Raw genomic sequence first — 12,753 nt, 5'->3', positions numbered from 1 at the left:
AATCTAATGTATAAATTTACTTTTTAATCTAAATGTATGAGATATAAAAATTTCTTATTCTAGTATCTAGTAAAAGCAAACAGAAAGGACAGCACTAACGTAGACTATCTCTCCTAAAATGGGAGTAGCATCAATCTTTATACAACTAGGTATCATTTTGGGTAGGTTTTAAAATCATAAATCTTGAAATAGGTGACACAGATGTCTCTACAGAGATGCAGTGGTCCATAATGGGGAGAGGGGAGTGATGAGTAGAACATTTTAAATGTCCAAGGTAGAAACGAAAGCATTTGATACAAATGTGTGGGGAAATTTATGAGTTATACATGGAGCTGGCCAAGACTATCAGACTCATTAGGAACAGCAAAAATCCATTTTTAAAAACCTACAATATAATTTTAATCTGTCTTTGAATCAGGGAATGACAAAGGGCTAAACAGTGATTTCACTGACCACTATTCAGTAAAAGAAAACACAATCTAGAGAACAATGTTGGAAGACTTATTTCTTCTTACCATGAGTAGATGCCACTGACTGCGTCATAGTTCTGCGAAGCATTCACTCTGCTAGGCCCAGCTGCTTTAGAAATAAGCAGCACCACCAAGCCCCTCAACTGGAGGTTATGGCGGCTCTCATGTACAAGCCCCCTGCCAACAAGTAAAGGAAAAAGAGGATTAATATGCCCTCACACGTTCAGTCAGAACAAGTTAGAAAATTGCTATGAGTATGCCTAATTTTTTTTTTTTTTTGGTACCAGGGATTGAACCCAGGGTACTTCACCACTGAGCCACATCTCCAGCCCTATTTTGTATTTTACTTAAAGACAGGGTCTCACTGAGTTACTTAACACCTTGCTATTGCTGAGGCTGGCTTTGAACTCTCAATCCTCCTGCCTCAGCCTCCCAAGCCACTGGGATTACAGATGTGCACCACCACATCTGGTCCATATGCCTCAGTTTTAAAACTGGTGAATGGAATTTATTGAAAAGAAAGGGATAGGAGGAGTTAGTGTGAGAAAACAACGAACACAGGAGATAACTAGAGAAACCCATGTCTGGTTTTAAAAAGTGATACTTCAGTTGTAAGGCTTGATGATCTGGTTCTCTCATCTTTCTGGATTTTTCTACTGTCTATTTTCTTTTCTTTTCTTTTTTTCTTGTTGTTGTTGTCATTTTTGGAGGTGGTGGTGAATCCAGGTCTAGTATGCATGCTAGGAAGTGCTCTACCACTGAGCCAAACTCCCAGCCCCTTATAATCTTAATCTTTTGCTCTTATAACAAGAGGAAACCATAGTTTTAAAGTGCTTTTTTGGTAGTCAATGGCAGTTGTAATAGAAACTAAATGACTTGGATAAAGTGATACTATTTGGTGATGACAGTAAATAAGGGAGAATGGCAAAAAATGATTTGTCTTCATGGTAGGAAAGAAGTTCAGAGAATGAAAGGATTAAAACAAATCCAAATGACTTTAAAATGCATGTAAGTAAACAGAAATGAGTGCCATCAGCAAAAATCTTGCCAGTGACTATTAATGGAAAGCATTATCATTCTAGGTAATAATGAGGCTTTAATTTAGAATGTCCTATTTCTTTTGTTATGAGGATTGAACTTTTATGATTTCTGCTATAACTGGGGTTAGCAATACTTTCTAGGAACACATTTTCTTTTAAAAGTGCAAATTTTAAAGTTGCAAATGGTTGTCAAAAGGACTAAATGGCATCATTTAAAAAATAAAAGAAAGAAAAATGGGCAAAATGTTAAGATAAATTAATAGAGTAATGTATTTGTGAGCACTAATCAAATAGATAATGCTATAGCATAAATAAATAATATACTAGTTCTTGAATGTGGTAAAAAAGCAATACTAAAAATTAGTATTATTCATTGAATTAAGACTTAGTGAGTTTGGAACAAAGAATGAATTTAAGTTAATTAAGTTAACATAACCAAGAGTTAATCCATTTCTTAAAAATCTTTGCCTCTCAAGCTTCTAAACAGAAATTTGTAAAAGGTCCCCTTTTTAGTCTTCACTAGTTTCAAAATAAGATAAACCTTCAGGTTCTTTGCAAAAGAATAATATTACCTATTTCACTGGTACATTTTCCCCTAAACAAGAAAATGATCTTTGGTAAGTTAGAAAGGTTAGTGATTTTAAAAAAGAAGTTCTCATTTCCTAGGAAAATAGAGTTAAAGTAACCAAATGACACTGCAACAGAAGCAAAATATCAGAAAAGTCCCAAAATCTTTATTATCATGTAACAATCTGCTTAAATCTTATGGATCTGAATTGTAGGAAGGCTGGGAAGCACCCTGTCTTAGAACAAGAAAATGTAAAATGGGACCTTTTTCTAAATCTTTTGCTTTGAATTGCAAATTTTAACTGAGGCTACCAGATCCTTATTTATGTATTAGCTACAGTGAATCTTTATTCTTCCTTTCTTTTATTATAATATTAAAGAGAAGGTCTGAATAGGTCTTTAATTCTAAAAAGGCAAAAGAGGTAGGTAAAGCTTTGTGTGTGGGTGGATGTAGGTGTGGGTGTGTGTTAGGGTTGGGCCTGGTCAGGGATGAAGGACATGATGACACAATAAGAACCCTAGCAGGTGAACTTGAAGATGAATCTAATCAACTCACACCAATGAACCAAATCTAGCAACAGTTTTGACAACATTTTCCCCAAACTTCTCAGAGATGGGACCCTTCGCAGGGGATTAATAATAATAGCATCAGTAAACACTTACCTAATGTTTTTTTTTAACATATTAGAAATTGTTCTACATGCTCTACATATATTAACTAAATTAATTCACAACTCAAACAGAAAAGTACCCCAATTATCCTGATTTTACAAATGAGGAAAATGAAGTACATGGAGATGTTAAGTGACTTGTCCTAGGTACCATAGCTGGTAAGTGCTAGAGCCTTGACAGAGTCAGGCTCTGAACCAAGCAAATAGGTTTTAGGGTCTACCGATATTCTTGATCATTATGCTAATAGTGACTCTGCATCTGCTTCAGTTCAGGGACAAAACTATTTGCTAAATCTAATTAGAACAGTAGGTTTTAGGACCAGATAGGCTTATGTCTGAAAAATTCTTTTATCATTTACCAGTGGTATGACTTGAAGGCTGTCAACTCTTTATAAAAAGAGAGTATCAATGTCTACTTTCCATAGTCATGGTGTGGAACAGACAACAGTGGTAAAGCCTATAACGCTGTGAAGCATGTGGTAGAAGAGCAAGTTATCAGTAAATTACATTCTCTTTGACACTTTTTTGTAATCTACTTTTTCTCAGTTCCTACTTTTCCTTTTCCTCCCTTTCTCCTTCCATCTTCCCCACTCTTCATAGAATCTCCTACAAATGTTGTTTACTTTTCTCCCTTCCCAAATGACAAAAGTTATCCTAATCCCCTGCAAGCATCATTATTAATGTACTGAAAAGATCAGGAAGAGAAACCAGCTTAAGAGATACCAGCTTAAGTAAATCAAATAACTGTTTCCCAAATGCCACTTCTTTACATTTACTTCAATAACACCCTTCAAGAACAGTACTGAGATAAACTGATGATGCTCACAACTCAAAAATTAGCTCGGATCTAAAAGAGAGTAAGAAATTTTGTTTCTGAGCACATAAAAAATTCCTGGCATTCTAAATTTAATGAGATAATATGCTTCATATAATCCAGGTCACATTTCACCTGGAATACTGATCTATTCTCAGTCTTTCTCTCTTTCTCTCTCTCTCTCTCTCTCTCTCTCTCTCTTAGTTGTAGATGGACATAATGCCTTTATTTTATTCACTTACTTTCATGTGGTGCAGAGGATTGAACCCAGTACCTCACATGTGCTAGGCAAACACTCTACCACTGAGCTACAGCCCCAACCCCTCAGTGTCTCTCTTTAAGGAGATATACTGACAAGCAGGAGCATATCCAGAAGATGGTAAAATTACATACAGGTTGCAAAAGTTTTAGACTTTGGAGTATTTCAGTTTCAGATTTTTAGATTAAGGATGCTCAATCAGTTTAAGGCCTATGCAAATATTTCAAAATAAAATAAACACAAAAAACCCAAATTGGAAACTTGTGGTCAAGCATTTTGGATAAATAATATTCAACCTGTACTGCCACATGCAATGAATGCTAGCTTAGAGAATGGTCAAGTTGTTTTAAAATTTATTCAATCAAAAATGTACTGAATGCCAATTGCATGTTATGCATGGTACTAATGACATGCAGTAGAAGACATACTGATAAACAATGGTGAGATGTGGTCCCCTTTCTTGTAGATAGTACTCCGGATGAAAAACATCACAAGTAAATGCAACATGAATTGTTTTTAGGTATGAACAGAGCTATGGGAGCACTGAGAAGCAGCAGCTAATGTAACACACTGGGGGGCCAGGTCAAAGAGGCCTCCAAGAGATTTAAAGAATGAGGAAGAAGTAGCTGAGGAATAGGTTTGAGATGGATGTGAGAAAAAGTGGAGAGAAAAATGATGTGTGAAGGTTTGGAGGAGAGAGAAGAATACAGCTGTTTCCACAATCGACAAGGCAAGAACACAATCTGTGAAGGGAGGAATTGGGAGAAATAAGGCTAGAGGAGCACCCAAGTGGTCTACTCATTTGAAAGGTTTCCATACAGACAGGAGACAGACTTGGTAAATACTACTTTAGAGTCCAACACTAATGGATAGAAACTAGAGCAGGTCAATTTTGTTGCACATGAAGAAATGCAAAACCAGTGCAGCCTCTGCTGCTATAGATGTTTAAGAAGCTGCACATCCTCTGATACATTTGAGAGAAGTCTGGACTATTTGACATGTGGGAGTTTTCCTTACTCTATGATCTCACTTTACTAAATTATCTGATACTTCATGATATATATAATGGGTATAAAATTGAATCTTTTATTGTCATCAAAGTGTCACAAAGCAATATTCAGTATTTTATAATTTTTTTTTTTTTTTTTTTTTTTTTTTGGTACTGTACTAGGGATTGAACTCAGGGCACACAACCACCAAGCCACATCCTCAGTCTGACCTCCCCATCTCTTTCCTCCTTTTTTTAAAATTTTCAGATAGGGTCCTACTAAGTTACAGAAGCTTGATTCCAACTTGTGATCTTCCTGCCTCAGTCTTGTTGGGATTACAAGTGTGCACCACCATACCTGGCTAGTATCTTTTAATCTTTATCACTAAAGTTCTGCAGAATTGTTTTCTTTTTAGTTGATATAAACAGAACCTTCATCACTCATTCATTTATTCACTCACGTAATATAAACTGAACACCTTTTACAGACCAGATACTATGCTAGGCACAGATGCAATGGCAAACAAAACCAGACATGGAGCTTGTGGGTACAATTAGTGGAAAACATTGATAATAAATAATGGAAGAATTATAAAACGTATAAAACTACAATGATAGTAAATGCTACAAAAGAAAAAAGGAGATAGCACCATGAGAGTTTATAACAGAACTAATTTCATCAGGGAAGTCACAAACTTCCTGGAGAAAGTGATAACTGAGCTGATAGCCAATGGAAGAATAGATGTAAGAGAGGGGGTGGGTGCACTTCAGACACAGTGTTAATTCCAGGATATATAAAGAACTCAAAAAACTTAGCACCAAAAAAAAAAAAAAAAAAAAAAAATCTCAGCAGTAAATGGGCTAAGGAACTGAACAGACACTTCATAGAAGAAGAAATACAACTGATCAACAAATGTATGAAAAAAATGTTCAACATCTCTAGCAATTTGAGAAATGAAAATTAAAATTACACTGAGATTCCATTTCACTCCAGTCAGAATGGCAATTATCAAGGATACAAGCAATAATAAATGTTGGTAAGGATGTGGGGGGAAAAAGTACATTCATACATTGCTGATAGGACTGCAAATTGGTGCAACTACTATGGAAAGCAACATGGAGATTCCTCAGAAAACTTGGAATGGAACCACCATTTGACCCAGCTATCCTACTCCTAGGTTTATATCCAAAGGACTTAAAATCAAGATATTACAGTGATGCAACCACATCAATGTTTATAGCAGCTCAGTTCACAATAGTTAACTATGGAACCAACCTAGGTGCTTTTCAATGGATGAATGAATAAAAAAAAATGTGGTACTTATACACAAAGGAATATTATTCAGGTTCAAAGAAGAATGAAATGATGGCATTCGCCAGTAAATGAATGGAGCTGGAGAATATCATGCTAAGCAAAATAAGCCAATTCCAAAGAACCGAAGGCTGAAAGTTTTCTCTGATATGCAGATGCTAATTCACAATAAGTGGGGCTGTCTAGGGAAGAGAAGAGGTACTTTGTATTGAGTGGAGGGGAGTATAGAGAGGAGAAAGGGATAGGGGGCAGGAATGATAGTAGAATGAGAATGAATTGGACACTGTGTGCATATATGACTACAAAAGAGGTGTGATTCTACACTGTGTACAACCAGAAGAATGAGAAGTTATGCTCCACTTATATATGATGTATCAAAATGCATTCTACTATCATGTATAACCAGAACAAATTTTTTAAAATCTTCCAAAAAAAGAGGGTACGAGAAGAGACAGGTAAGAGGAGTATTTACAGCACAAGAATGGGCATATCCCAGGCTGAGAGCACTGAATGAAATGAGGCTAGAGACAGACAGGGATTGGATCAAGAAGGTTGAACAGGATGTGGTAAAAGGTTTGCTCTTCATCCAAGTGCAATACAAAGGCACAACAGCATTTTATTAAACATAAGCAGCTATTTAAAAAAAAAAAAAAAAAAAAAAAAAAAACACCCCTTCCCAAATGCTCTCTCCTCAGTTTGGGAAACAACTAGGCTGGAGAAGAGAGGAGGAAATTAAGTGGGTGTGAGAATCCAGAGAGAAGGCTTTTGTAGTACTCAATGAGAAACACAGGGTCAACTTGGTAGAAATTTGGAGATGTCTAAACCCAAAATAATATTTTGATTCAATTTAAATAGACATTTTGTGCTACACAGTTCTAGAATTTAGATAATGTAGATATATCAGTAATTTTAAATAATAATATTCTGAAAGTCTGTAAGCTGAATATTGAGGGGAAAAAACTTCACTTCTTCAAAATTCTACTCCAGATCTATAACAAATGAACAGTAAACACTCATACTACTAGTATCCTAATAGCTAGACAATTTCATGAACATAAAGATTAAGTAGGTGAAAGGGCTGGGGATATAGCTCAGTTCGTAGAGTGCTTGCCTAGCATGCACAAGGCCCTGGTTCAATCCCCAGCACCACCAAAAAAAAAAAAAAAAAAAAAAAACAAGATTAAGTAGGTGAAACTTCAGGCAAGTCAGCTCTGTTCCCTCCTTACATTATACTTTCCATGCATGACTGTGGTGTTCACGCCTCATTATATCTTTCCACAACCAGGAACCACTTTTCTTCCTTAACTCAATCCTGTAAGTATCTCAAGTCCTCAAATCACTTATATGGCACTTTTCCATACACCCTCTCAAATTTCATTTAAACACAAATGTACAAAATGTGAGGGATATACAATGAAATAAGAGTTGTAAGAAAACAGCTGTAATAGTAAATTCATAATATATTTGACTATGTGTTGAATGCTGTAAGGCACAGATTTTTTAAAAAGTAGAGTAACAAACAGGTATCAGTGCACAGAAGAAGAAAGAGAATTCCTTATTACTACAGGTGGCCCTTATGGTAGAGCCTGAAAGATGGTCAAGTTTCCTTGAGTAGAGAATAGAAGATGGAATGATGCTAGGAATACTGGAATGAAAAAAAGGAGTATTTCAGGATTAAGAAGCAGGATAAGCAGTGACAAGGAAGTGAATAGTGAGAAGGTTCAGGAGCTGTGGAGCTATGCATTCAGACAACATGTGCAGGTGAATAAGCAGAGGAAAACAGTCTAAAGAACAAAGGACTGGATCTGGGTCTGCAGGCAATCTGGAGGCATGGATGGTTTGTCACCAAGGCAATGATGTGATTAAAGCTAAATACTAAACCTGTTATTCTGGGCCTAATACTGTTAACTCTGGTGGTAGTGTGTTATTTGCAGAGGAAAGGAGAGAAGATTAGTGGGTCCAGTAGCCCATGTGGGAGGTAATGAGGGCTTAAATTAGAGTAGTGGCAAACAGGGATGGAGAAGAAAAGCTGAATGATGGCAGCAGCATGGAGATGGAATAGGCTATTCTGGCCAACTGACTGTATGAGGGAAGAATTGGCAAGAGAGGGAGATGCAAAGGAAAGTCAAGGGCTGAATTTAAGATTCAAACTTGTTTGTTGGAGGTGATGATGCTGAGTAACTAGAGAAAGAAGAGAAGCTAATGGGGAATTAATGAGTTCAGTTTTGGACATGGTAACTCTGAATGCAAGAAGGACGTCCAGATGGAGATGCCCAGCAGGCAGCTGGAAATGCTATGGATATAGATTTGGGAAGCATCTTCATAGAAGTGATGGCTAAACGGTAGGAATTGATGGATGAGTTTTTGAAGGGGAAGAGAAGAGAAAAGGGAAAATAGGGAATGGAGGGGGAGGGAAGAGATATAAAGGGAAAGGAGGGAAAGGAAGAAAAAAAAGGAATCATGAGAATTCCTATGCCTACGGGACTAAGGAAGGATGAGTAACCAACATAAAGGAATTCATCACCTCTATAAACAGATAAAAGGCTGTCCAAGAAACATAAAGAAGCTTGCACACACATGGGCAATGGAGGCAGAGAATTCCAACAGTGCAGCACACAGAAACTAAAGACAGTAGTTGCCTTTTTCATGGGCTTTTATGATACTTATTATAAACCTCTAGTTTGGCACTTAACACATTCAGTAATAAAAGTGATAATAATAATGACATAGACAATAATTGTAACATACTATAATGCCAGGCATCTACTGTTTTCTCAAAAAAAAAAAAAAAACATGAAGCAATTAGTGATAACTCTTCACAAATGAGAAAAATTAGCAGGGATTAGAAAAGTTCAGTAATTACTAGTGACATTAGTTAAGATTTAAACAGAATCCGGACTTGACAGTCCAGGCTTGTTTATGCTTTGCAGACTTGCTATTCAATTATTGTTCACGGGACTCCCTCACAAGGCTACAAGAACCTTGAGAACACTCAGGCATAGTCATCTTGGCATGCCCTGCACCTGGGCAGAGTAATGACCCAGAATAGGTCTCAGGAAAGTGGAAGATGAGAGAATGAACAGCTTCAAGGAGTAGGGCAGTAGACTCTCCATCTTACACACCTCCCCCTGTTTAAACAGCCCTATTATTGTGCCCAATTTTCTCATGGCTTCTTGTTATCCATTTGCCACATTCAATCATTTGGTTCTGAAGTTCTATGTCCCTCTTCTTAAAACATGATGACTGCTTTAAAAGTCATAGCCACAAAGAGGAAAACAACCAACATACTGTTAAAAAAACATGCTGAAAGAGATTTGTTATTTTAATACTATGTTAAAAAATTACTGTCAATAAAAATGTCTCATTAAAGGGTCTGTTCCTTAAGTTTTAGAAAGAACTTAATACACTGAAGTATTTCTTGTGCCTTGTTTTTGCCCTTGGGAGAACTGACTGAATCCACTGCTGCAGCTGTACTCCTGAGGGAAAGCTGCCCTCGCTTTGAGGCAGAGGTACTTCCAGATAAGGAGCAGAGGTGGGAAGGCAGAACTGGGGCAAGGGAAGATGCTTTTGAGACTTATGCTTAAGAATTCAGAATTCTAATGTACACCAATGATCTAAATGACAAACTTTTGATAAAGTTATAATCCAGTATTAAGTAAACAACTTACCACTTAAAAAGGGATCATCACCCTTAGGCAGGCTCAAAGTCCCCTAATGTAAAACTGAACGGAAACAATCACCCTCCAGTGCTAAAACCCAGAGGTACAGAGTGTGTTTTACTATTTTATTTTCCCACTTGTCATATCCAATCCTAATAAATCTATCCCAAAAAAGCATAAAAATGGATACCAAATACGAACACATGAGGTAGGTAGACTGATAAAATGCCTAATAATGCTTATGACTCTGACCCTTAATTTTTTTCTAAATTACATATAGTGGGGCATGGTGGCACACACCTAAGTTCCCAGCTCCTCAGGAGGCTGAGGCAGGAGAATCACAAGTGTAAGGCTAGCCTTGGCAACTTAGCCCTTCCTGTGTCCAAATTAAAAATATAAAGGGCTGGGGATGTAGCACAGAGGTAGAGTGCCTCTGGGTTCAATCCCAGTACCAAAACAAATAAATAAATTAAATTACATGCAGACAACTAAAATAAAGAGATTGATGACAATATGTACAACTTTTTGCCAAATAACCTTAGGAATATTCTGATCTTTTCTACTTTTTAGTTTTTTTAAAATTCTAACTGCAACCTGCTAAAATTGACTTTGTAACTGACTAATGAGTTGCAACCACAATCTTTTGAAAAACAGTTTAAATCATAGAATACGATATATTAAAAGAGCAAGAAAATAATGTATAATCAATTAAATAAAATAGAATTATCACCTGTTAAAAACAAAACCTGTCCGTATGATAGCACAATTTTTTTTCTTTTATTAGTGCATTATAGTGATATATAATAGTTGGGTTCATTTTGACAAAATCATACATGCATGGAATTTGATTTACTCCATTTCAGTCCCTGGAGCTGCCTCTTTCCTTCCCTTCTCCCTTGCCCTATTCTGCTACTCTATTGATCTCCCTTTCACCCACTTATTTATTTTTGATTGGTGCTTTATAGATACACAAAGGTGAAATTCACATTGTATGTACTGTATATACATACATTTATACGTGCACATAGTATATTTTTGTTAAATTCATTCCACATTTTCCCTTTTTCCCATCCCTCCTCTCCCACCCTCAATCCCCCCTTCTACTCCACTGATCTTCCCTACATCATTATGATATCAAATCCCCTCCTTTCCCCTTCCCTCATTTTACTCTAGCTTCTGCATAAGAAAGAAAACATTCAGATTCTTGATTTTCTAAGTCTTTCTTAGTTCACTTAGCATGATGTTCTCCACTTCAACCCATTCACCAGCAAATGCCACAATTTCATTCTTCTTTATGGCTGGGTAAAGATCCACTGTGTTTTTACACCACATTTTCTTAATTTAGTCATTCATTGATGGGCATCTGGGTTGGTTCTATAATTTGGCTATTGTGAATTATGCTGCTACAAACACTGACACACAAATTTAGTGTTACAACAAAGCAATACTGCAAACTTATTGATCAGTGATAGAATGACTACCTAGCATGCAAGAAGACCTGGGTTCAATCCCCAGCACCACAAAAATTAAACAAAATAAAATAAAATCATGATATTAAAAAACATTTAAAATGTCAAAGAAAAAGAATATAAAACTAGATACATAATAATATCTTCATTATGTATCTTTGTTTCAAAATATGCACACACGTACATACAAACAAACCCAAGGGCAAAAACTAGAAATAAATATTGTGAAAGGTTATCATTTTAAATCTGGGTATCATTCTGTAGATGCTCAAATACACAGGGTGTTCTTTATTCTATGTGTTTGAAATATGTTCTTTAAAAATGAAAAGAAACACAACAGGGAGTAAATACTATCAAGTAGTACTGAGAGTACATTTCTAGTTTAAGGATGATTTATTTTCCAATTGCATACAAGTGATAGATCTCTTTTTTATTTAAATATATATGTATGTATATCTTTAGTTATAGGTGGACACAATACCTTTATTTTATTTTTATGTGCTGCTAAGGATTGAACCTAGGGCCTAATGCGTGCTAGGCAAGCATTCTACAACTGGGCCACAACCCCAGCCCCACAGATCTCTTTTTAAGTCTGGAGAAAAAGCTTTATACTTTTAAAACAACAAAAATTTTTAAAGGCAGCTAAGTTGTGTTTCTCATTGTAAGAAAAAAAATTTAACCCACATTTAATGAACCCTAGAGCACTACGTTGGGTGTATTTGCTGTTCTCATGCTTCACTTTTAATTTTTCTAGGATTTAGATAGAGAGCCAAAATTTAAATTAATGGTATTAAAGAAGTGGGTTCAGAGGCAGAGCACTTGCCAAGCATGTGTGAGACACTGGGTTTGATCCTTAGCACCACATAAAAATAAACAAATAAAATAAAGGCATTCTGTCTATCTACAACTACAAAAAATTTTTTTAAAGTAAAAAAATGATATTAAAGAAGAGATGTTTATCTTCTTCTTTTTTTTTTTTTTTTTTTTTTTTTGCAGTACTGGGGATCGAACTCAGGGCCACCAGCTGAACTATCTCCCCAGCCCGAGATGTTTAGAACACACACTCATTTAGCAATTTGATGATGGTAATATTACTCAGTTGTAAAAGGAAAAATTAACACTCATGAAAATTGTTTTAAAGCACTATAATTTGAGAGGAACTAAAAATAGTCTGTATGTCATAGATTTTTATATAAAATTAGCAGGAGAACTGGAGGTTAATTTCCATTGACAAAATGACCCAAATTGTATTATTACTGCCATATCTATCCTGAGACTAAATTGTCCTAGACTTGAAACAACTTTAAGGCCTGAGGTGACCAGCCTTTAGAATCTGAGAGCTGTAGCAGTCATTGACATGGCTTCAGGGCCACATGCACATCCCATTCGAATTAAATTCCTGAGGGACAGCATGGCCAAGGAATTGCCTCACCAAAGTCCTCCTGAAGCTGCAATTAGGTTTGATAGGCATGTGGCAGAAGACGACAGGTGCCTGGAAAAAGGA

General features: G+C 36.2%; 1 protein-coding gene across 5 annotated transcripts in view; it reads right to left on the bottom strand.

Annotated features, from left to right (window-relative positions):
* Nucleotides 1-12,753, bottom strand: part of Pdss2 (decaprenyl diphosphate synthase subunit 2) — a 255,118-nt gene that overhangs the window by 155,351 nt on the left and 87,014 nt on the right. For 2 of the 5 annotated variants that reach the window (XM_047558926.1, XM_047558927.1), the window contains exons 2-3: nt 12,682-12,741; nt 516-647 (exon numbers count right to left, since the gene is read on the bottom strand). The exons of 1 other annotated variant lie outside the window; for it this stretch is intronic. In XM_047558926.1, coding sequence (XP_047414882.1) covers nt 516-647; nt 12,682-12,741 — 192 coding nt within the window. The remainder of the gene's footprint in view (nt 1-515; nt 648-12,681; nt 12,742-12,753) is intronic. 2 more of the 5 variants (XM_047558928.1, XM_047558929.1) reach the window with 1 other exon arrangement.

The sequence above is a fragment of the Sciurus carolinensis genome, chromosome 7 (assembly GCF_902686445.1).
Source record: "Sciurus carolinensis chromosome 7, mSciCar1.2, whole genome shotgun sequence".
In the NCBI taxonomy this organism is placed as follows: Eukaryota; Metazoa; Chordata; class Mammalia; order Rodentia; family Sciuridae; genus Sciurus; species Sciurus carolinensis.
This window is presented reverse-complemented; position numbering and strand designations above follow the sequence as displayed.